Source organism: Triticum aestivum, chromosome 6D (genome assembly GCF_018294505.1).
Source record: "Triticum aestivum cultivar Chinese Spring chromosome 6D, IWGSC CS RefSeq v2.1, whole genome shotgun sequence".
In the NCBI taxonomy this organism is placed as follows: Eukaryota; Viridiplantae; Streptophyta; class Magnoliopsida; order Poales; family Poaceae; genus Triticum; species Triticum aestivum.
Genome location: NC_057811.1, coordinates 421,393,509 through 421,417,507, shown reverse-complemented (window position 1 = coordinate 421,417,507; position 23,999 = coordinate 421,393,509). Strand labels below are relative to the sequence as shown.

At 40.2% G+C, this 23,999-nt stretch overlaps 2 protein-coding genes across 3 annotated transcripts; one reads left to right on the top strand and one right to left on the bottom strand.

Moving 5' to 3' along the window:
* The first annotated feature begins 257 nt into the window (after positions 1-257).
* Positions 258-1,048, top strand: LOC123145521 (putative cell wall protein). Its single transcript, XM_044564949.1, has one exon. It carries the CDS (start codon positions 369-371, stop codon positions 699-701), a length of 333 nt encoding a protein of 110 aa, XP_044420884.1. The 5' UTR covers positions 258-368; the 3' UTR covers positions 702-1,048.
* A 440-nt stretch (positions 1,049-1,488) lies between these two features.
* Positions 1,489-23,388, bottom strand: LOC123145520 (nuclear-pore anchor). Of its 2 annotated transcripts, none has more exons than XM_044564947.1 (48): positions 22,929-23,388; positions 22,697-22,843; positions 21,237-21,335; positions 20,885-21,013; positions 20,717-20,809; positions 20,553-20,618; positions 19,280-19,369; positions 19,107-19,184; positions 18,865-19,007; positions 18,332-18,440; positions 18,140-18,232; positions 17,278-17,326; positions 17,055-17,158; positions 16,921-16,989; positions 15,512-15,646; positions 15,313-15,417; positions 15,074-15,187; positions 14,876-14,954; positions 14,691-14,734; positions 14,528-14,601; positions 13,897-13,999; positions 13,651-13,785; positions 13,480-13,578; positions 12,960-13,001; positions 12,834-12,887; positions 12,473-12,652; positions 12,359-12,400; positions 11,350-11,394; positions 11,020-11,103; positions 10,830-10,904; positions 10,556-10,740; positions 10,364-10,466; positions 9,418-9,534; positions 8,013-8,105; positions 7,572-7,724; positions 7,441-7,494; positions 6,786-6,899; positions 6,603-6,680; positions 6,359-6,508; positions 5,327-5,398; positions 4,699-4,845; positions 4,564-4,617; positions 4,390-4,477; positions 4,253-4,320; positions 4,078-4,185; positions 3,715-3,777; positions 3,383-3,554; positions 1,489-3,080 (listed from the first exon to the last, which is right to left on the bottom strand). In XM_044564947.1, the coding sequence occupies exons 1-48, from the start codon at positions 23,232-23,234 to the stop codon at positions 1,792-1,794; spliced, it is 6,093 nt and encodes a 2,030-aa protein (XP_044420882.1). In that variant the 5' UTR covers positions 23,235-23,388; the 3' UTR covers positions 1,489-1,791. The 2 variants fall into 2 exon arrangements, with proteins under 2 accessions (XP_044420882.1, XP_044420883.1); XM_044564948.1 differs by having other exon boundaries at positions 4,253-4,317.
* Between the last annotated feature and the right edge of the window lie 611 nt (positions 23,389-23,999).

Genomic DNA, 23,999 nt, shown 5'->3' with positions numbered 1-23,999 from the left:
CCACGTACGGCCCTTTCCCGCGTCCGATCGCTCGCGCCGCATGCTCGTCGACGTCATTCACACCCTAGGAAGAAGCCCTTTTTTGCTCACTCGCGCGCGCACAATAACGCACGGCCCGGCGTTGGTTACAGCGTGCGCCGTGCATACGAATTGAACGCACCGCCTTTTCCTAGCTCCCATCCGCCCCGCGGCGCGCCAGCGGGCGAACTCCCCCGTGGCCTTTACGCCACGCTCTTCTATATAAGCCCGGCAAGGCGAGCAATCAACATCATCCACCACAACGAAAGCAACAGCCAGCGATCGAGACAGCAGCAAGAGGCTCACTTAGCTACTGCCACTAGTCGCGATCACATAGCCACTCGATCGACATGGCCTGCAAGTCGGCGTCCCTGCTGATCCTCGCGGCGCTGGTGGCGGCCGCGGCGTGCGCGGGCTCGGCAACGGCGCGCGACGTCCCGGCCGGGAAGGAGGATGCGGTGAAGCGGCCGGAGACGTTCCAGGAGGGGACGGTGCTGATCCCGGGGATCGGGCGGTACGAGCTGGGCAGCCACTACAGGCCGGACATCGGCGGGCTGGACCACAGCATCCCGGTCGCCGCCAGGGCGCAGTTCATCCCCGGCGCCGACGACACCTGGGTGCCCAACCCCGGCTTCGAGGTGCCCAACCCCTTCCGCCCCGCAGCCACCACGGAGTCCCCCTGATGCATGGATCGAGTCGGCCGGCCAACGCGTCCACGTTACGCCTATCGATCAATGGGTAGCTAGCCTGCTACAATTCAATTTCCGCTAGCTTTTGGTTGCTACAATAAAATAGCTGCTATGCATAGGCAAGGCATGCGTATGCATGTATCAGCGACTGCGTGCGAGCGCGCTGTCGACGTTTTTTGTGTGTGATTGGAGAGTGTACCTGTATGGGGTATGCATGGATGCGTAGGAAGGAAGCATCCATCGCATATCTCGCTTTGCTTTGTTGTTGCCAATAATGTGTAGTTCAATGTATTTTTCTTTTTAGTTCGATAAATTAATGATGAAGTATTATGCATGATGAAGCTTGCTGTGTTAGCCACACAAAAACACAAGCTTGTATAGATGAAAGAAGACCCATTGTTCGGTCCAATCATAGTGAAAATCTGAATTTGATCCTTGGTTAGAAGGGACGTTGTTTTCGGTGATCTAGGCAAAGGCTCTGGCTTAAGTTGTGTCGCCCTGCCAACGGCTTTTCGGGGCGTGTTATGTTCTAGATGGATTAGTTGACACTCACTTTCTAGATTTTAGATTTTTATTGCTCAGTACATCATATGGCAAATGTAAGCTCCATGTTAAACTAAGTCCTAAGGCGCAAAAGGAAAACGAAAGTGTAAAGTGTAAAAAGCATGGCTCTTGTGTACATGCGTTCAAAAAAAGTCAGAACGGACAACAACCCACACGCGTCCTTAAGAAAGCCACCGCCTACCCCAGCAACTGGCACGCAACGCCAACAAACCAGAGCTGAATTTAACGCATAAGGTGAACTTAGACACGATTGATGACCAGTTTCACGTAGCAATTAGTGATGTGACCTCACAGCAATTCAAGCGCACATGAGCGCGCCATAACACAGCCGCTTAGTATCATACCATTTGTAAACGAGTCGGGCAGCGTATATTTGCTTACTCGACGGCTACTAGTCATGCAATGCTTTACTCCGGCAGCAAAGCTTGTTCAGTAGTTCATGGCAAAAAGTAGTCTACGTAGTTGGGCAAAAGATGCAACTACAAGTTTCCAGCGACGACACCAATTTTTTTCCACCTCACTATGGCTGACCACCTCGCCGGGAACGTCCACGTCCGCGCCCGGCTTCTCGAGAACGACCCCTGGAAGAGGAAGGCTGTGGAGTGCTCGTCCGTACAAGTCTGTTTTGTCTGTTTGTTCTGTTTTGTATTGCCCTCTCCGTCAAGTTGATTGTTCTTCCCACATTCTCTGCTGCGGTACCGGGATTCTGTTGTTCAGAAGATGCGCCAGCAATGGCTGGGTTTGAAGGGGAAGGTTCACGTACAGGGGATGCATCTGTGGTTCTGCTTGGTGATGCATCCGCTCCGCCTGACTGTGCTAGAGGGCTTTGGTCTGGCTCCACCTCAGCAAGTTCAGCAGTACCATCACCTTCTACAATCTCCTCTGACATGTCTGCATCGCTCTTTGCTGCTGCCCCACTTGGAGATGCTGCCCTGAAAGCATCACCTGCTTGCTCACCAATATCCAGGGGACTGCTATCTGATTGTTGTTCAGGTTCATCCGGCAACTCCCCCTCCTCCCTCTCATCCTCGGCATCGGTGGCTGTAGTAATCTGGCCCTCTTCCTTCGCATCTTCGTGTTTCTGGTCTTCATCAAACGATTCCACTACTGCCTCTGACTTAAGCGGCACATCTTCCACAGCAGTTGCATCACTGTCCATATTAACTTCAGCATCCTGGCCTTCGATGTCCATTGATGCACCTGTATATTCTTCCATGTCATCATTGTTACCCGCTTCGTCATCCTTGATGTCCTCAACCTCTTCAACTGGCATGGAAGCCTGATCCGTGTTCATCTCTTCTCCAGGCTGTTGTTGCACATCTTGGTTGTCTATCGAAATAACCACAGGAGCCTCAGTCGTTACATCTTCAGGGGCCGATTGATCAGTTTTTAACTCACTGGAACTCTGAACAGAATCCTCTTTAGGTTTCTTTGATGGAGGATTGGCATCATTAGCCTCTCCATGTGATGCATCATCTCTCATCTGCGATGATGGCATGAGACGTTTGCGACCAGAAGGCAATACAGACACACTGCCAGAAGTTTCACGCTCCAGTGATGGGCCACCTTTTTCCTGAACTACTGTGGAACCTCGTTCTGTCGACGTGCCACCTTTCTCTTGTACTGCAGAACCATCGACAACTGGTGTAGCCGCATCAGCCTGGGGCTCTTCAATTCGTTCAAGACTAGGCCGAACGAGCACCCTTCTTGATCTGCGTTGTTCAGTACTTGGCTTGGGCAAAGAAGAAACTGCTTTCTCCTCCATCACTTTAACTTGAGCAGGCCTTGGCGGAGTAGCTACCTGCCGCCCTGAGGAAAAAGATGGATTATTAACTCCCATACTTTAAGGATGGGTAACAAAGTAGAAACAACCCCATTGTCAACTACGATTAAGTTGCAACCCTATGCCACCAAGCAACATGCCTGGTAAGTTCAGTATAATATTGCATTTCAAAACAATGTCTAATACTAACTTTTGCAATAAATAACCGTCATTTTCAGGCTATTTACCAAATGCATGCGCCTAATCGATTCTATGATCTTGCCGCATTTATTTCAACTACTTAATATCCCATCCTCGGAAGAATAGAAAGAATGAAGAGGGGGAGCACCTGTCGCAGCTGTATCGACAGTGGGAGTTTCAATAGGTGGTGTCTGGCTAGTTGAACCATCTTGGAACGGGCTAGGAGACTCCTCCATTTTTTTAGCCGCAAGGAAATATGAACGGAACTGCTCCTCTACTGCTGATCCAGACGGGATTTGAGATGATTGTCCAGAATAATGCTGCAGAAAATGCACATCGACTTTCAATTATGATCATAGAAGATAATTAAGGATAAATGTGTTAGGTCCCTAAAATGAGCAGAGCTCCGTAATTAAAGTATATATACTGTGACTTCCATAACCAACAGGAAAATAAATGGATATTTAAGATAAACTATACCTCAATCACCTCCTTCACAGCCTGCCGGTGCTTCTCAATCGATTCCTCTATTTGCTTCTTCTCCTGTAAACGATATTTGAAAAAATCAATTGGATGACACTTTAAAAACACCCTTTTGGTAAGAACTTACGAAGGCATTAAAAAAAATGTCCACTGATTTATAAACATTGAAGATTCTTTAGACTTCTCTTAATATATTCCTTTACAAGATTTTACATAAAAACTAAAAGCATAAAAAAATAGTTATAACAATGCTACATGACATGACTGGCTGACGTTTGTTTATCATGTGTAAACTGACAATGTGGCAAAGCACTACGAATGGGAAAATCCATCGAGAATGAGCACGAGGAAGATATGTACCTTTGATAGATTTTGAACAGCGACGTAGAAAACGTTCTCAGCCTTTTTGCGGCTTGCCTTTTCTTTCTTGAGATCATCTCTCTCCTTCTCCAAGATTTTTTCCAGTGTCTGTTAATACATTTGAGTTAAAAGCAGGAAGAAATGTTTTAATGCCATTTAAGCTCAACATGCTAACCTGTATCCTGATGTCCTTCTCTTTTACGGCCTGAACATTTGATGTTTCCATCGGCATTTTCTGACCTGCTCATCAGATTTAGAACTAGAGAAATTGCAGATATCAATTGACATGAAAGAGAAAGAACGTCAAATTACTTGATTTAAGATCTTCAATCTGCTTCAAAAGGCTTTTATTTTCTTTTATAAGATCCGCCTTCTCTCGCATTAACACTTCAACCTTTTTCTGCATCATTAAATAGGGTCACATAATAACACATGAAAATGGCACTGAACTCTTGACCTTGCAACAGAAAAAAAGGAGATCCTAACCTTGTAGGTGAAGGTAATCTTCTTCTGTCTATCAATTTCAGATTTCAGGCTAGCCTATGGAACAGAATGGTATATTAATACAGCTGAGAATATGAAGTCATAATATTGGTATCACAAGGATTAATAAATTCAAACCTCAACATCATTCAGCTTCTTTTCCCTAGCTCCCAATTCAGACTGACAGCCAGCAAGCTTCTCATCTAAATTTCTTATGGCAACGTCCCTCTCGGAAAGAAGATTCTTTGCACGCTCAAGCTCAACTGAATTCTCTCTCAAGGTTGACTGTTAGGCACAAGAAATAAACAATAGAAGTCAGTTGACACTACACTTAGATAGCATGTTAATCAATAGAAGTCTGTGGTCTGAAATTGTCTCCTTGACACTACACTTAGATGGCATGGCTCGGGATTACATGGCTAAGGTGTGTACTCGTACTCTAGAAAGAAGACACTGCACATGGATGGCAAAAAACTTATATCCACAAGAAAATAAAAGATTTTTAAAATTTATGCCCGTAGTCCAAAAGAGTATCATTACTACTTACTGAACTGAAATGGGGTTTTGCAGCATATGATACAACACTAACAATCGCGTGCAGCTTAAGGAAAAACGGGCAGGCTGCTATGCTCTCCCAAAATAGAAAAATAGTATCATTTCAAGTACTTGTGAAGGGAATGTCAAGGGGGACACTTGTTTTTTAAAAGAAAGATTTAAAAGTGATATCTCAGAATTATGGCACTACAGAGAAAATAAAACCACTGACTTTGATATTTTGAAGTTCACCCTTCATGGTCTCATATGTGTTCAAATCGACGCCTCTACTGTTTTCAACCAACTGCAGAAGACAGTAAAAGTTCAGAACATAACTGCAACTTCAGAAGAGTCGAACTATAAATATCTGATATACTGGTGTCAATAATGTTAGGGCATGAAGAAAACATTAACTTAGACCATCTGAATGAAGAAATACAATACAGCACAAATTGAGCACCTCATCACTGTTTCCCTTTCTTCCAATACCTACCCTTTTCTGTGCCACACAGCAAGCCACTAAATCAATCAACTCCCACCGCTTATAACACCACCTATGACAGCAAAATTGAAAGCACACATTTTTCACTGCTGAATACACTCCCATTATTCCCTTGGTAAGACTGCCCCCATAACTTCCCATAATACACAGTTTAATGTTGCCTGCAGAAAACTGATGCCCAGCATTGAAGGGATCTGCTGCCTCAAGTCCAAGAACAAGTGCCTGTTTGGTTGCCTGTCCCAGGGGACCAGGGAGCATCCCAAGAGTTCAATTTGGGAGGCCTGGGGCTGGGATGGCTCAATGGTACAAATTTGTTGTTTAGTTGAGCACTGATCTTTGCCAAAGATAAGAAAATAACCCCACTGTGTCGCCACCATCAAGCTCAACATGCTCCCTGCAGTCAGATCCAACCCCATGCACTGCCCAAGTGGGCATCAAGGCTGCGCCGTCATGCTCAGCCAACTGTCTGTTGTATTATTTGTTGTTTGGACATAGTTTTTCTTTTAGTTTGATTGCCAGATTTTATGGGGGGTTGAATCGGGGTGACATGACTGACTGGACTATCATCACCAAGTCCACTACTTGGTATGCATTCACTTGGACGGATGAAATTTATTATATCATGACAGTACGCATGCACATTCACTTGGACGGATATATTCAGAATGATTCGAGAAACAATATACTGGTACTTAATACAAAAAAATTATATCTGAGGATGTGTCAGACTATACAATGGTAGCAAAATGACCAATAACATACCTCAGAAATCCTTTGGTTGAGATTTGCTATTTCAGTCTTCTTCATGTCTAGATCTTTTGTACACACTTCAGCATATACCTGTTTCTCCAGTAGAATTTTATTCAATCTTTCAGCCTCTATTTTAGCTTTGTTAACTTCCTCACGGAATTTCTGTAGAGAGAAAATCAAGAAACGAATGACTATAGCACATACAGCTATTGGCCATACCAAAACAAAATAGACAATACACCATCATTTAGCTGACCTGGCATTCTTCAAAATTGTGTCGGTTCTCCTCTCTAAGCTGTATGTTGCTTTCACGAAGCAAATTAATTTCTCTCACCTGAGCAAAATCCATTTCAAAAACAAAAGGGAAAATGAGATACATATATAAGGCACCAAGAGGAAATGTACAAATGTGTTCAAAATTCACAAGGTAGAATGGCACCTGGAGTTGCAGCGACTTGAATTCTTCATCCTTGAACATTGATGATCTTGCACTATCAGCTTGACTGCGGAGCAAGTCCTGTGCCTCCTTGCTGGACTTCAATGCACTTTCCAGCTATACAAGCAACAGAATGAAGTGCATCTGATTAGAAATAATAATGACCTTATATACTTCAGCTTTAAGGGCAGAAGGGATTTGCCAGGCTTCATCCACATCACACATAATTTGCCAATCATATAGCAGAAATCAAGTATAGAAGTGACAGTTCTCTCTCAAAATAGACAAACAAATGGCATCACATAAAATGTGTCAACCGGTAATCATATAGCTGAAATCATGTTTAAATATTGGTCCCCACTTCACACAAACAAACTGATTAAACCATGCCACTTAGTACAAAAAAACGTATATGCACAGTGAAAGAACAGAAGCACATGCAATCGGTAGTCATATAGCTGAAATCATGTTTAATATTGGTTCCCACTTCACACAAACAAACTGATTAAACCATGCAAGTTAGCTTGCACAGAAAACGTATATGCACAGTGAAAGAACAGGACCACATGCAATGATCGTGCATCCCACAGTGCAGTACTCATAGTTGGCAAGTATTTTAAACAAGTAACAGCGAGCAAGAGGGGCAAACTTAACATACCTCTATCTGAAGCCGTGATTTCTCCTGCTTAAGCAACGATATTTCTGTTTCCGCCTGAAATAGTTAACTGAATAAATACCACCGACAAGAAATAACATAATGTAGTAATAAAGGCGGAATCTTGCACTCACTATTTCCTTTGATCTGCGCAAGTAGCTGACAACGCCATGCAAATCATCCTCTCCATGTGAGTCGGTTCGCTGCGATGAAAGCCCAGCAATACCCCGTTCTTGCTCAGCTAATCGAATGTGCAAAGCTTCTAATCGGTTGTGTAGAATCTTATTCTGCACATGAAATAAAATGTTACCCAAGATAGTCATAATGAATAACAAGCAGATAACTAAACCATATGGTCATGAAACTGATCAACACTGAACTGGGCAACCAAGGAACTGCCAGAAACACACTGTTCCAAGAATTACCAGAACCAATCAGATAGATTTTTATTTTGAGAACCCAATATCTAGACTTAAGATAAGCAGCAGGATTTTAACAAAAATAAGCATTACTAAAGAAAAACTTCTTACATAGTACAAGAATAATCAAATAGTAACAATGGCAAGCTAAAAAACCTGATCATTTAGCTCGCTATACTTCCGAAGGGCCTCATCCTTTTCTTTCACCAACTCTATCTTTTCTTGCTCACCAGACGTTCTTAGAGCATCCTGAAAATATTACATGTTATTTTTTTACAGAACTAGCTAAGATGGTGCAACTAAGCAAATCACTTTTTTTATGCATCTAACTCCGCTTAATCTACAAATGCAACAAAAAAATTCCCAAGAAGAAACCGTGCAACCAAATTCATACTATGATGTAGAGATTGTAAACATAGATAAAGGGAACAGAATCGATTATTATTCAGAATTGCGTAAGTTAAACAGCCAAACGTATATGAAATCAAAACATGCCCCCACTAACCAAGAAAATGAGCGATATTGGTTGATCAGGTAGACCTGGAGTACAGAATTTTAGAAGAAGTATCTGCCAGGTAGGACAATTTTAACAAAACCAGAGCAGCAAGGGCTTAGAAGTTATTCTTCAGGATTTTTAGGACAAATGTAGTCTACGAGCACAGGGGTAATACTCCCTCCGTCCCAAAATAAGTGTCTCAACTTTGTAGTAGCGTTAGTGTAAAGTTGTACTCCCTCCGTTCAAAAATACTTGTCCAAGAAATGTATAAATTTGATGCATCTAGAACTAAAATACGTCTAGATACGTCCATTCCTCCGACAAGTATTTCCGGACGGAGGGAGTACTAAAGTTAAAACACTTATTTTGGGACAGAGGGAGTATTTTTCAAACAAAATCTGTAGAGTAGGGCAATAATCTGAAGAACTGCACCTGCTGTCAAGATATGTAGCCCACTAATATCACCAGCAACTGAAGAATTAATCAAGAATTAAGTACACTAACTACTTAAACTTGAATGGAGTGTTTCAACATAGCAGCAAGGTCTTTCAAATGAACCAGCTAGATATGGAAATAAGGATTAGAAGCCTCAACCAAATTCCTCCTAAAAGAACAATTACCTACTACCAAAAGAATAGATCAATGTTTAAGTCAATCTTCAGAAACTCTAAGTCCATCTGTTTCACCGCAAATTGCCACTTGTGACAAAAGAGTGCTTGGCAAGCCAGATTCCTATGGCAACCCCATACTCCTCTCAAGGAAAAAGGTAACAGCATTACAGGTATACGTCATGGGCTTTTGGCTAAAACACATGTATAAATAGTACAATCGAGGCTACAAAAGTGGGTGATGCCACAACTTATACTTGGCCACAAGCTAAACTTTAACCCAAAAAGGTAAAATTCACCAAAAGCCAAAAGGCACAAACTAATCAACCGTTTTGGCCTAACAAAGCATGAATAGTACGTACTCTAGCCCGACAAAATATGAATAGTATGTACTCCACAAAGCCAAAGCCCGAAACAAAATAACAGAGTCCAAAGAATTTTGAGTGTCAAAATTTACATTTTCAGCCTTGTGTGCATCTGCTGTTTGACGAAGCATTGCCATTTCTTGCTGCAATGAAGACAGTTGCTTAGAAGTATTTGTCAGCTCCTGTATTGTTTCAGATTGCAGGATAACCTACAAGGAAGACATAAATATATGTGATACCAGAAGCAAAAATTTAATTCAGGTTCGTCGTAGGCATTAAAGAAAAGGTATGAAAGGTGAATCAATCCTGCAAACATAGTTTATTTCTGCAAACTTAATTTTGTTCCTATACTTACCATAGGTTCAATTCTGGTAGCAGGTAAGTGAGCAATTATATGGTTTAGATTAACTATTGCCATTAATGTGAAGGTAAGGATCTTAATACACAATACTCGATGAAATCATGGTAAAACAGTCTGAAACTTAGGTAACAAAAATGAGAAAAGACTTACAAACAACATGCATAGTTGTTATATGACACCAGATTGCTGCTATTAATGTTAAGGCATGTGAAGGTTAGAATCTTACACAATACTCACTGAAATCATGGTTAAAACTGTTTGAAACTTAGATAACCAACATGCAAACACATTTACAAACATCATGCATAGTTGTTTTATGACACCAAATCAACAAATGTCACCACATTTTAGTCAGTTGGAGAGATGCATAGAACTTTTTGGAGTTTATTATAACAACATTAATTAATCCAAATAAGAATAACACCAGAACCTAAAGGAGTACCCACATGATACAATGATTGTTGCTTAATGAACAGTAGAGAAGCCTCCATTGAGAAAATGGTTTAGACCAAGAACGATAAGGAGCCAAGAGGCTCCAGCCATAATAACTGCCCTTCATGGCACACGCAACAACACAAAATGACACTTGGTATTCTAAGTATACTCATGAACAAACATTCACTTAGATTCTCAAATTAAGCTTACTAAGAAATGAAAACAGGAAAATAGGGTAATACCTGCCGCTCGTAGTTGTCTTGCGCGCTACGCCAACGCTTACACTGCTCATCAAGAGCACTCTTTGAGGAAGCCAATTCAACTTCTAAGTTCTCAATCCGCGATCTGTCAGAGAATTAAAACATTGGATCAACCAAATCTGCAAAAAAAGAACACTGCATCCATGCCTATTTATCGAGAGTCCAACTGCTTACACTTTCTGGGAAACTTCATTCCTCAGGATCGTAATGTCATTCATAAGAGTAGTGATATCTTTCTCTTTAACTTCAATTGCACTGGCAGCTTCTTCACACTTCATCACATAGCTTTTCTCAAATTCAGACAACTTACTTCTCAACTTAGCGATCTCATCTTCCAAGCTTCTTTTGGCCATTTCGGACTACCAAAAGTAGAAGAATTTTAAACACACGTCCAGTAAAGTACGTGAGACTTCAATAGAAAGAAAAAAAAAAGACAGATTTTTAATACCTCAGTTTTGTAATCCTGGTATGCCGATTCCATTTGCTTCAATGCAACTTCATTTGAGTTTGCAATTTCTTTGTACTGTACAGGAACATATTTATGACTCAAATAGGTCAGCGAATAAATATATTTATAAGTAAGGTTTAATTTCATAGGAAAGAAATATTAGCAAAATTGCAGGAGATGGTAGGAGAACCTGAAGCATATAGTTATTATTTGCTTGTGCTTCCTCCTTGCATTTTTCCAACTCCTCTTTCAACCGGAAAAGCTCATCATTCACCTACAGGAATGAACATCAAAACACCAAACACGTGAATAATCCAGAAATGGCCCAGTAAAAGCTGCATGAAGGTGGTAGAATATAGACTATAGAGGGCATAAAATATTCCAGATGCCAAGATTCAGTGCTGAACTCAAAGAGATACCAGTGGCATGGATCCATTTTTGAAGAAAAACAAGCATATCACATTGACCCTTTACCATAGTATATAAACAATAGGTCAATAGCAGATGAAAGCTAACTCACCTCATTTACTGCTGAGTTATCATGACCACCGTCCCTAAATATGATCTATATCAAGATAAAAAAGCAGGATCAGATTTTTTTTTCTTGGAAAGAAAAAATAAATCAGGTGAGGCCTTATGACCTAAATAACTTTAAAAAGTAATAATCAGCATCTTGAAGAAGATAACATAAGTAAAAGTGTCCAGAATACTCCGTGTTTTCTAAGTACACTTGATAAGACATGCAATAATATGGAGACTGATTCCAGGAGAGTTCTTTAGCAGGCAGGCTGTTTTGTCGTAGTTCTCACAATGACCTTTTTGGGCATTCCACCATCAACAACATGCAACCTAAACTAAGGATAATGTTTGCTCATGTATAAAACAACTGTCATAAGAAGCTCAAACTTACAAGGGCAATGTGTCCATCAAAGCATCACATAACAACCACTACAGTGTTAGGGACAATTGCAATTTGGTCACTATTACAGAATGGACTAATAGTCAAGTTGAGATGATTTACTAAAGACACATTCCAGAAACCAACAGAATTAGACGAACCACAACATATAATCAAATTTTGGCACTTGAAGTTTTTTTAGCAAGTCTTTTTAGGGAAGAGGCCTAACTGAAATACATTGCCAAAAACGGTTCTTCACAAAAATTTACAGGAACCTGGGCACCCACACAAACTATAAATAGGAGACAGATCTAATCAACTAGTTCACTTGACAAGCCATCAGTTACTCCTTGGGAGACACTGGCTTTTAACCATTATAAATATATAGATGTGAAAATAACAGTCTACACTCTGTTTTCATTAGGCAGATATCAAATATGCACACGCTAAACGTTCCAACAACCCAAAGTAAACAGCTCATTAATTAGGCAGACCATCAAATATGCACACCAAATGTTGCAACAACCCAAAGTAAACAGCTCCTTATATATAACATTTTCTTATTGCCAGCATGCGATTTTGGGTGGATGGAAGTTCTTAAAATCACAGTTTTGGACTGGCTAGTATTTACCCTTTTTGATTTGAGTTTCACCTCCAGATCTGAACACTTTGCCTACAAAACATACAAGTTAAAACAGTCAGGTAATGCGCTCAAAACCTTGGTAAACAATTTATTTGAACGAACCTCTGCAACAGCAGCCCTCGCCTCAGCATCACTAGAAGCTTTCCATGAGCTCTGTAACTCTTGTCTCATATCCTCTACCTGCTTCATGCAGCCCTCAAAGGCATTTTTCTTGTCAAGTGTCAGGACGCGAACATGATCTCGTTGCTCTTGAACCTCCTTTTTTAGTTCAGCCCAGTCTCTCTACAAAACCGTTTAGATTTCAAATAACCACGTACATGTAGAGTTGAATGAACAAAATCAAGCAATATATTCCTAGGCTCTGATATGTTGCAAACATAATGTTGACAAAACAAATCGAAGGTAGTTATGAAGCCTGAAGCAGAAGTGGCAATGCACCATAGCTGCTGAGATAAACTATTACCTCTAGTCGCTTGATGTACTCCTGTTGATTTCTCCTTTCCATGGACCTTGCATTCTAAATTATCCACAGGTTAACGAAGAGGCACACAAAATTCAAACATTTTAATAGATCTTAAACACAACATACCTCTTGAACCTCGTCAGTAGTATGTATTGTGTCAATGGTAGCCTGCAATGCAACGTATCTCAGAAGAAGAAAAGGTGAAAGGAAATTTCAAGAAAATGCACTAAAGATCCCTGATTACAAACAATATAAACTTACTTCAATGTTACAAAGAACATGGAACTTAATTAGATTTGCTGAGATTACAAATCAATACAAAAGCTAAAATAACTTGCTATTTCATGCAAAATAAACTATATACATTTATAACATAACACAACAGAAAATGCTAATACCAAGTTGCCTGCCCATAGGCAGGTATAATAGAAAATTGCATCGCTAACACAAGGATAAAGGATGGTTGTACAGAAAAACAGAACTTGCATGGTTATTACACAAGGCCAAAGGATGGTGTACACACAAAAAATCTCATCTTTTTAGCAACACCATCATATCAGCAGCTAAATGGTAAAATATGCAAAAAAAAAACATAAGAAAGAAGCCATGAGATAAAATTTTAAAGTAATGGACATTGAGAAAAAACCTGCAGACGGTGCACTCTCTCAGACAAACTGTTGACTTCATCCAAAGATCTTCTCTCTGACTTCACTAAAATCTCTTTTTCATGCTTTAAAATAGACACCTAAAAATTGGAAACTTGTGTCAGGGTTCAGCATTTTATAACTGTTGAAGGGATGCGATAAATCCAACATACCTCCATTGACAGTTTCCTTGAGCTCTCCTCTAAAGCTTGCATAGAATCTGAACTTTCACGGAGTCTTTTTTCGTAATCAACTACTAAATGCATCAACTCCGCATTTCTGAGCGAAACAGAATTAGCTTCCTTTCTCTGTATGTACGAATACTAGATTAGGATGAGTGTACACTTATCTTCTAGTACTAAGTAACTGGAAATTCAAGGTGACACACCAATGTGAGGAAAGAGTTATGAAGAAAGAACCTGGTGATCAATCTCTGCCATGAACCCATTAAGCCGGTCTCGAGCAAAACTAGCTTCCAGCACTGCCTTGTCACGCTCAGATCGCAAAGACATAAGCTCAGTCCTAAAAAAATGATAGCCAGTATTGGTCAGATATTCAATTTCAAGTAAAGCCAGAAAGAGCATCACATAAAGAGCCTGTATAAGTAGCCATCTACAACTGTAGTAAAAAGTTGTGAGAAATGGAATCATGTGTCTGCAAATCTGCAGACCCAACTTCAACACAGTTGGCAAGTAAATATCATGACAAGCAGATTTCGCAAAGTTTTTTCGTAACAATGTTTGGCCATTTAAATATGTTTTTGTCTAGAAAAATACAAAGGTAAGTTATGCATCACAAGTAAATCAGAATGCCCCAAGAAAGATGTCGAAAGAGCTTATTATGATGTTATGTTGCTTCCTAACCATCAATCTTGTTGTCAATTGAGAGAAAAGACAAAAATACTACTCCCTCTGTTCCATATTACTCGTCGCTGATTTAGTACAAAGTTGTACTAAATCAGCGACGAGTAATATGGAACGGAGGGAGTAGATGTTACCTACATCTAACATTTTTCTACAGCAAACAAGGTAAGAAAGCAGAGGGGATAACCTCAACTTGGTCAACTCTTCATCGAGTTTTCTGGCCCGCTCAGAGACTTGTTCATGTGTTTTCTTCGAGATCTCCTGGTCAAGATCAAATGGAATTCACAGTGAGAACAATCATTAGAACTGCATGGTAGTACATATGATTGGTCACTTGTTGAGAAGATCACCTGTGATCCTTCAAACAGCACCATCAGGTCATTTCTGCCATCATCTAGAAAATAAAAAACAAAACCATGACTTCTAGTTAATACTACGTTACTATAGCAGTAAGATGTACTAACTGCGTACACCACTTCCATCACAACAGCATGCCAGTCTAAACTGAAATCAACATACGGTTAACAGATCGAACCTTGCAGATTACTGGATATGTTTTCGATACTGGAACGAGTCTTCTGCTGTTCTTCACACAATTTCCTGTACATCGCAACCTAAAAAAGTCAACTATATTAGGGCTGATGTCACATGCAGCTTCTGGATGACATTTTGAAGAACAGGGAGTTTAACATCAAAAGATATTCCAGGTCTTGACAAGATATGTAAGACGCACAGATCTATGAAGAGATTCAATCATTATTGCTTGTTCTTCGGATTTCTTCATAACTTTTTCAACTCTTGATGCAGCGTCGTCTGTGATTCTCTTCAGCTCGATTTGGAAGCTCTCCTAAAAAGGAAAAAAGGGAAGATGCTTGACATTTGCCCATGGAAATAACAGAATGGCCTGGTACTCACAAATGGAATACAAATAAAAATTCAGATATACGGAGCGAAGTTAAACATCATGCATACCCTGAGTTCCACGCCCTTATTTTCAAGATCGGTAGAGAGCATGTGAACTTTATTTCGAAGTTGAACATTTTGCTGAACGAGCCCATTAATATCATTAAATGTCATCTGCCCCACATTATCAGATGGTTACATTACAGATAGAATATCGTGTGAAATGATGGTAAAATATAGTATTTGTAAGGATCAAAATGAGGCGTACATGTGCGTGGTTATTGTTTTCAGCATTAGACATGCCATTGCTTATGCTGGTAGAAGCAGCACCATGACCTGCAATGGGAACACTAGAACCACAACGAAGCTGTACGTCTTGACATTCCTTTAAAAGAACAGCGACCTACAAATAATCAGAAGGTACAACATACAATTAACGAATCAAGTCTTCAAATATATAAATGATGTATCATCGATGCAATATACTATCTCCGTCCCAAAACATGAGTAGTTTGACCGTCTGAATTCATACTTTGACCAACAATTAGTCCAATAGTATGTAGTTTAAGTTACACTAAATAGACGCCATTAGATTCATATCCAAATGCACTTCCGTATGATTATGATTGCCTGAGCATTGACTAAATAGTGTATGAGAGATATATGTAAAGCATGAATTGAGACAATCAAAATACGCCTTATATTTTGGAATGGATGGATATATATATATATATATATATATAGACATGTGTAAGTACTAAGTACACCCAGTAGTAGCATGCAATTTCCCCATATAAACTGCAGTTGTTTCACAAATAGACAAGTTTGGATGACATCCACACTTTAAGTGGTGGGACGGCCATAACTAGGGCAATGCTTCGAAACAAAAATGTTCCACCTAAAATGTGGCAACAGTTGGTCAAACCAAAAATGTGCTAACTTAAACACTTGAGACATGTCTGCCTAATTTTCGGCATAACCACCAGGTGTGGCAACAACCCAAACATCCCTAAGGTAGTACTCCCTCCGTTCCTAAATATTTGTCTTTCTAGAGATTTCAACAAGTACTACATACGGAGCACAATGAGTGAATCTACTCTAAAATATGTCTATATACATCCGTATGTGGTAGTCCATTTGAAATCTCTAAAAAGACGAATATTTAGGAACGGAGGGAGTATTTGATAGATTTGGAGTATCAAAGTATCAAACCATGCTTGTCCCTTAGACGAACATTCTGCTACTCTATCTAACGGAAGCGAGTTCGATCCAATTCCATATAGTATTTCTTTTCGGTCAGGAGATACTCCAGAGTGGAGGTACTACACAGAAAATTCACTGTTAAGCACCTTCTCAGTGATAACTTATGGAACTATTCATGTGTCATTTGATTAGATTTGAATGGATCAGATTTAGAACAACTGGAGGACGAATGGACATTTCATGAGAGCCTCATAAATAGAGATATCAGTTATCAGGACTGCCAGCACTTCAAGATTCTCTAAATCTTACCCACCAACAATGCACCCAATAATTAATGGGATAGTTGACAATGAGATGATAGCACTAATAATTGAGGTTAGCGCTAGAGATTTCACATATACATATTTTAATACAGTTTCGCAATTCCAATGAATGGAAGGAATATAACTAAAGGAATGTAGGGCTATGACTCACTTGTTTTTGCAGGTCATCTATTTCCTTGTTAGCAATAAAATGATCACGTTCCCACCTTTTCAACTCCGACTGGAAGACACAATAATGTTAAAACCTCATTATAAGAAACTTAACAAGTTATAATACGTGCATACCTTTAGATTCCTTATGGTATTCTCAAAATTATCATGCTCCAACAATGCCTGCTGCAATTTGTGATCCATTAGAGCATAAGCTTCAACCATCCTCTCATGCTCGGCTGACGTGAGAAAAAGGTTAAGCTTTAAATAGTGTGTCCAAATGGTTGAGCTTGTATAACAAAACAAACATCGTTGCAATGCTATCATATCATAAATGGTACTTATACTAAAAATTTACCTCGCTCATCTAAGATGAGTTCAGCCTTCTCCTCAATTTCATGTAAGACCTGTTATACATAAGATAATTCAGTCTCTAATAGTAGACAGAATAAAGAAAAAGGATGCAGTACAAAAGAAGTAGATTAAATAAGGCTAATGGTTGCTTCCTTCCTGAACAGGAATGATGATGCATTACAAGTACGAGTACGTAATTATTGAATATTAACTACATGCGGTGTGTGTGTTATGCACTTCGCAGATAAACTTCCTGCTATCCACTACTAATCCTAAAATAAGAAGTGTCAAGGAAAAGAAAAATGTTGGACGAGGCAACATTGAGAAACTTCTTGTATTTTTCCATTTCTTACTTGATAGATGCTGTTTCAGAATGTATGCAGTAGAAATTTTAAAACATTGACCACTACATACAAATATAATATACCTTTTTTACAGCACCATTGTTTCAAATTGACCGATAACATAAATAAGAAAATAGTTTCTTTACAGCACAATTGCTTCAAATTACCACCCTTTCTAGAAACCATATGTAGAGAACACTAGCAAAAACAAAAGAAAGTAAACATAAAACGTCCAGGTTTGGTTATGCTTCTCAAACATATACAGTTATCCAACTGGTTTTAGTTATGCTTCTCAAACATAACAGTTATCCAGCTGGTTTTAAAACAGAGATGGGCTCCCTCCGTAAAGAAATATAAGAGTGTTTATATCACTAAAGTAGTGATCTAGACGCTCTTATATTTCTTTACAGAGGGAGTAATTGCATATAGACGAAGTGTCAGTCAACACAGTTTGGTCAAATCATGTTGAACTATGTACGAGCTTAAATTCGGTCAAAGATATTGACAAGCACAATAATGTACCCTTTCCAGAACCGCTTCAGCATGTCTCCTCCCAAACCTCTCATGGCGTAAAGCATCAGTGGCTTCTTGATATTTCTCATATATCTTAGCAAGCTGATCATGTAAAACAGGTTATCAAGCAACATTTGATTTGAGATATGATAAGCGTGCAATGTTGGACAAAATATAATGAGTACAAGACATCAAACATACACTCCAGCCATCACGAAGAAGAGAAGCAGCTAATGCAGTTCCAGAAACACCACTAGGTACTCTTGGAACTATCATTAGGTCATTTCGATTTACATCATCAGAAAGTGACCTGCAAAACAGAGAACAAAGCGGAATTCAGAAAATGTTCTCTCTTAGGACGAGTTTTGATCTATACAGTATACTAATAAACACAACATTTATTTTTTATTTTTTAAGATAATTTTATGTATGAACATTGGTAAAGATTAACCTAGTAGGATGGTTTACACTGGATGTGACACACAGCAGATACCACATTTAGAAAGATCTAGCTCAAATACTATGAAAATCCACCTAACAGAATGCACATTAATGATGGCACCTACATGCTCTAGTAAAACAAATTTAACAGAAAAGAGAAGACTGAGATTTCCATTTACATGCAAGCATGAGTTCAAAATAGAAGAAAATACACTCTTGGTGCCTATACAGTGATAGATCCTACTTCAGAGATCTTACTAGACTAGAGGGTCAGTGAGTTTTAGAAACCATACATTTCTTTCATGGGTGTATCACTTAAATTAGCGGGTTCTGCTGCAATGTTGGTGAATGGTACAAGGCTCATTTCACCAGACTTTCTTGAATTTTCCAAATCAAGTTCACACTTCTGTATCTTCTGCTTTAAGTTGGCAACTTCCTGCAGGGAAAAAAGAAAACAGAATAAGGTCCAAATCTCCACTACGATCCACTCACAGAATCCACTGAATTGGGTACAGAAAATAATCCCCAGATATACCATTTCAAGATCACTCTTGGCCAAGGTCTCCTTCCCAAGCTTTTCCTTGTAATCATCTTCAACTTGGGTCAAATGTGTCTGGTTTGCACAAAGAATGACAATTGAGCATAAGAGTCTCTATCCATAAAATGGGACAGAGAATTACATCCAAAGAAGATACACAAAGGCATCACCTCCAAAGCTTTAATAACACCTTCAAGTTCCCCAGCCTTCTTTGACCATTCGCTAGAACTTTCTTTGTGAAGTTCAGCAAGTTTCATGACCTTGTTTTTTTAGGGTTCAAATCAAAAGCTACTATTAGAGATGAACAGCACTACTGTAAATAACATCATCGCTTCATAACTGCAAATTGCCAACGGCAAGGGGCTAGACCATATACATACAAGGTAATGGGATCATTGCAAGGTTTCTAACTGTAAAGAGTGAGTCTTAATCAGGTAGAGAACTTCTATATCAAGTACAAGAATTTACAATCAAGCTGTGACACTAGTCATATCAAAACACTTAAGCAGGCATACCAAATAAATTTGGCCGTCTACTTGGCTAGACAGGCACGCCAAGGTGGGCAAGATAATAATGGGTATTAGATAAGCCAGCCATGAGTTGAACTTGTTTTTCAAAAGAAAAGCACAACTTTCATTGGTCAAACTTCAAATCCAAGGGCGACGACTGACTCTCATGCAAACCAAATATGTATGACAGCATAACAACTTTTATAAGACGTTTTAGGTCACTACTTTAGGGAGTAACAGACAATCTAGCATTAACAAGCACACAGCCCATGCCCCTGATATGCAATTCACAACACCAGAGGTTGGCCAATTCTTTGCCAAGAAAGATAACTCTAGCATCCTATCTGGCTACGCTACATGTACGATTGAGCTCCATCACCATGCTCAATGCATGGTGGGACTGCAAGCAGAGGGACTCCTGCGTATTTCGTGAGGAGACCCAGCGGTGCCAGGCCAGCTGGGCACAATGAGCTATGAGACTCACGATTAGGTCAAGGCCGAGGCTAAGAAGCTGCAAATGTTTCTGCTCTCTGACTTAGCTATAATTTGTTCAGGCAAATATGTTTCCCCTATATATTAATATAACAAGGTGCAATGCTTGTTGCTTTTTCTCAAGAAGATAAACATACTTGGGGTTCAATTGGCTTAGACAATTTCTGTGAAGCTGAATTCCTTATACTAGAGCACATAATAACATAGATCTACAATGCCTTCTAAGACTAGTACTATGTGTCGTGTGCCAAAGCGAAATTACTATCAAGGAGCTCGACAATTTCCAAATCGTCAAAATATAAAGTGAGCAAAGCAAATTGGGAGAGTATCTAGGATATCTGATACTACTAAGAAGGCAATTGCCAATCTACATACAAGTAATAAGATGAGATAAACTTAATAGACAGCGGAGGTTGAGAGGGGGGGGGGGGGGGGGGCATACAGTTGAAAGCTCAGCGCCAAGGCGTTGCTCATTAGCAGCTGCAGCATCCTTTGCTGAGAGTAGCTCCTACAGTCAACAAAAGATGAAATAGTAAAAGTTAGCTGGTTTTTTAGGGAATAGCAAAAGTTAGATGATAGAAATAGCATAATCATCAGAAGTTATACCTTTTCCATATAAGATACTCTTTGCTCAAGCTCAGAAATCCGTTCTTTACTTCGCCTCAAGGAACTTGTAGATTCAGAAATCTCTCTTTCAAGCTGATAACCAGAAATCAGGTTCATGTTTTCTTTCCTGTATCTGTCACATCAAGTATTAAATAAGAAGAAAGTAACCTCTGCAATCTTTGCTGACATCCGGGACTCCTCATCCATGTTTGCCTTTCTTAGATCAGATAGATTCTTTACTTTTGCTTTCAGTTCCTCATCAAGCCAGAGATTATGCTTTTCAAGAAGCTCCTTCTCCTAATAAGGGAAGTAATAAAATAAGAAACACCAATTGGTCCATGAAAAACAATTGCTCGGGAACTTCCTTGAATCTTAGTATAACAATGAATAACCAAAGAGCAAACGAAGGCGATGCGGTGTACAAGAGATTTATAGAGAACTGAAATAAGGCTTGGTAGAACATTATACTAAAACTTGGTTCTAAAGTTCTAAGCATTCCTAAGCCTTTTTATATGTATACCTGTTCAATGCGGTTACATGTCGCCTGGCAGTGAGTTAACTTAGCTTCAACCTCGTGTATCCTAGCCTCTTTACCAGCAGAAGAGTCAGCCTGATTTACCTGAAAAGACGATAAAAACGGTATGCCCACTTAATTTTATGCTATAAAACACAAAACAGCAAAGGTCTTTCCACGACAAAGGAGCATGAAATCTCAATTGAGTTTAAAAAAGGCTTAGCTTGCTAGAGTGCATAGATAAAATAACGCTCATGATAGGCGCAAAAATAATATAACCCATATCCATACCGCCAGCAAGAAAAAATGCAATAGATACTAATACATAGCATATCACATTTTTAAAATTTTCAAGATTGTCTGATGGAAAAACTAAAGATAAGTTATTCAAGAAAAAGAGTGAGAGGTCTGGCGATATGGCAGAACTCTTAAATAGCTCCACTTCAGTTAAACTGACAAGAGATCGAACATTCAGCTTTTCAAATGGGCAGATAGTTCATGTAATAATGCTATAAAAGAAAAGCAGATGTAGCTATGTTATATAGACAGTGGAAAACTAACATTTTAAGTCTGTTCATGAAACAACATCAAATCTACATGTCATGATTTATTACAAATTATAATATATTTGAATGTAAGAATAGCTCTTCATGAAACAACATAATATCTACCAAGCTAACGTCAAATCTACATAGCATATAATAGCCGCCGTCTATGGAGGTACTGTATCAGCTCCACCGAGATAATATGTAGAGAACACAAACCTCTAAGATGTAAGAGAAGTTTCGTAAGATGTCTCACATAAGTAATCAGGTGTGTCCTAAAAACTTAACAAAGACGTGAAATAACGTATGGTAGAGACAGATATAGATGTATACCTACAAGCAAATCAAGTTAATATCAAATATATTGCTCAGAATGCAAATTTGATTTTTGGACATGCATGCCTTCCAAAGGGATTGCCCCATGGGTAACTGATCGATAGACATAACCAACTAACGAAAATGATTCATCCAGTCAGTCAGAAGTTATTCCAATAAATTTACTGGTGAAAACCAGCAAGAACGTCCGTAATATGCAGTTGCTTGCGCATTTTTGCATGTACATTGCACCATATGGTGCTAAGCAAACCAAATCAAATCCTCTCTCTCCTTCTCTCTTGAGGTGCGCAAAAATCTGTTCTAAAGCAGGACAAGTTACAGAAACAAGCTGCACTAATTAGCATTTAGGCAGAAAAAAACCTATAGTTAAACTCAATAACAAAATCCTCAAGCGGCAACCAGTAACCAGTAGTCGGTACTACCAATGTATGATGCTAAAAACTACATTGTCCTGCACACCAACATATCAGATTGCACCAAGCGACAATTTGTTCAGGTGATCATGCACTCTCAACTCGCTCTACAACCAGTTTGATGACTGCTGCATATTACTAGTAGAAGTGTGAGGGCGTTAGGGTAGCTCACCATCTTATCATGGTAGCTCTGAATGACGCCATCCTTCTCCCGTATCTCTGCGTCCCTCTGCTCGATCAATTCCAGCGACTGGCACTTGGACTTGTGCAGCTCCGAGATTTCCACTTTGAGACGCTCGACCTCGCCATCTTTTGCAATCTGCGACATCAGCAACACAAGTGGTCAGTGCAGGAAGCTTAACCAAACAAAATGATCAGTCGCCCAAAAAATCTAGGGTTCGTACTGCTTGGATGCGGAGCTGGTGTATCTCGGCCTGGGAAGAGGCGAGGTCGGCGGCGCGGCGCTCGGAGGCGGCGGTGTGCTCGGCCGCCTCGGCCTGGTACCGATCGACCTCCGCGGAGAGGGTGGTGAAGCGCTGCTCGAGGAGGGCGCAGGTCTGCTCGGCCGCGATGGCCGCCGCGTCGGCCTCGGCGCGGACGGTGTCGACCTGGTTCCGGAGCTCGCGGATGGCGGCGTCGGCCCGCTCGGCGACCGCGGCCACGTCCCCGCCGAGGAGCCGGAGCTCCTCGTCGGACATGAAGAGCGGCATCGCCGCGGGCGGGGTGGGGCGAGCGGGAGCCCTAGCCCCGCCGAGATTTCGGGGTGGCCTCCAGAAGGTTCTAGGGTTTCCCCACGGGGAGGGGGGGAAGGGTGGTGGCCGTGCCGCAAGCGGAGGGGGTGAGCCGAATTGAACTGGAGAATGGAGACAGACGAGACGCGAAACGGCGGAAGCGGAGGCAGCGATATAGATCGGGAGGAGGACGTGCTGGGAACCTGGCCTGGTTACCGACCTCAGGCGCCGGGCCTGTATTTGCAACGTGGGCTGGAAACGAGATGGCCGCTGCCGGGCTCCGTGTAACTTTTTGTCTTGATTTCTTTTAACTTTTTTTGTCTTGTTTGTTAATGTGAGCCATTTTTAAAAATGCGGGACGTCAAATAGGTAGACGGAGCCCAGCACTGTAGCAAACCGGTCTACTATAGCGAACCGACTCATTGTAGCAAACCGGCATACTATAGCAAACTATTTTTAGAAAATTGAACACGTTTTGAAATCTCGAACATTTTTCAAATTTATGAATTCTTAATTTAAAACATATTTTAAAAATTGTGACTTTTTGGAAGAAAAAAAGAAAAGAAGAAAAGCAAAGAACAGAAACAGAACAAACCAAAACCAAAAAAAAAGTAAAAACAGAAAATGGAAAATCGGTAAAAATACCAGACTGGAACCCTTCAGAAGTTCCCCAAAAACGGAACCACCATCTTATTTACGAAGCATTAAATGTGCCGACCCAGCTCGGTTCCTCTTGTGCAATAT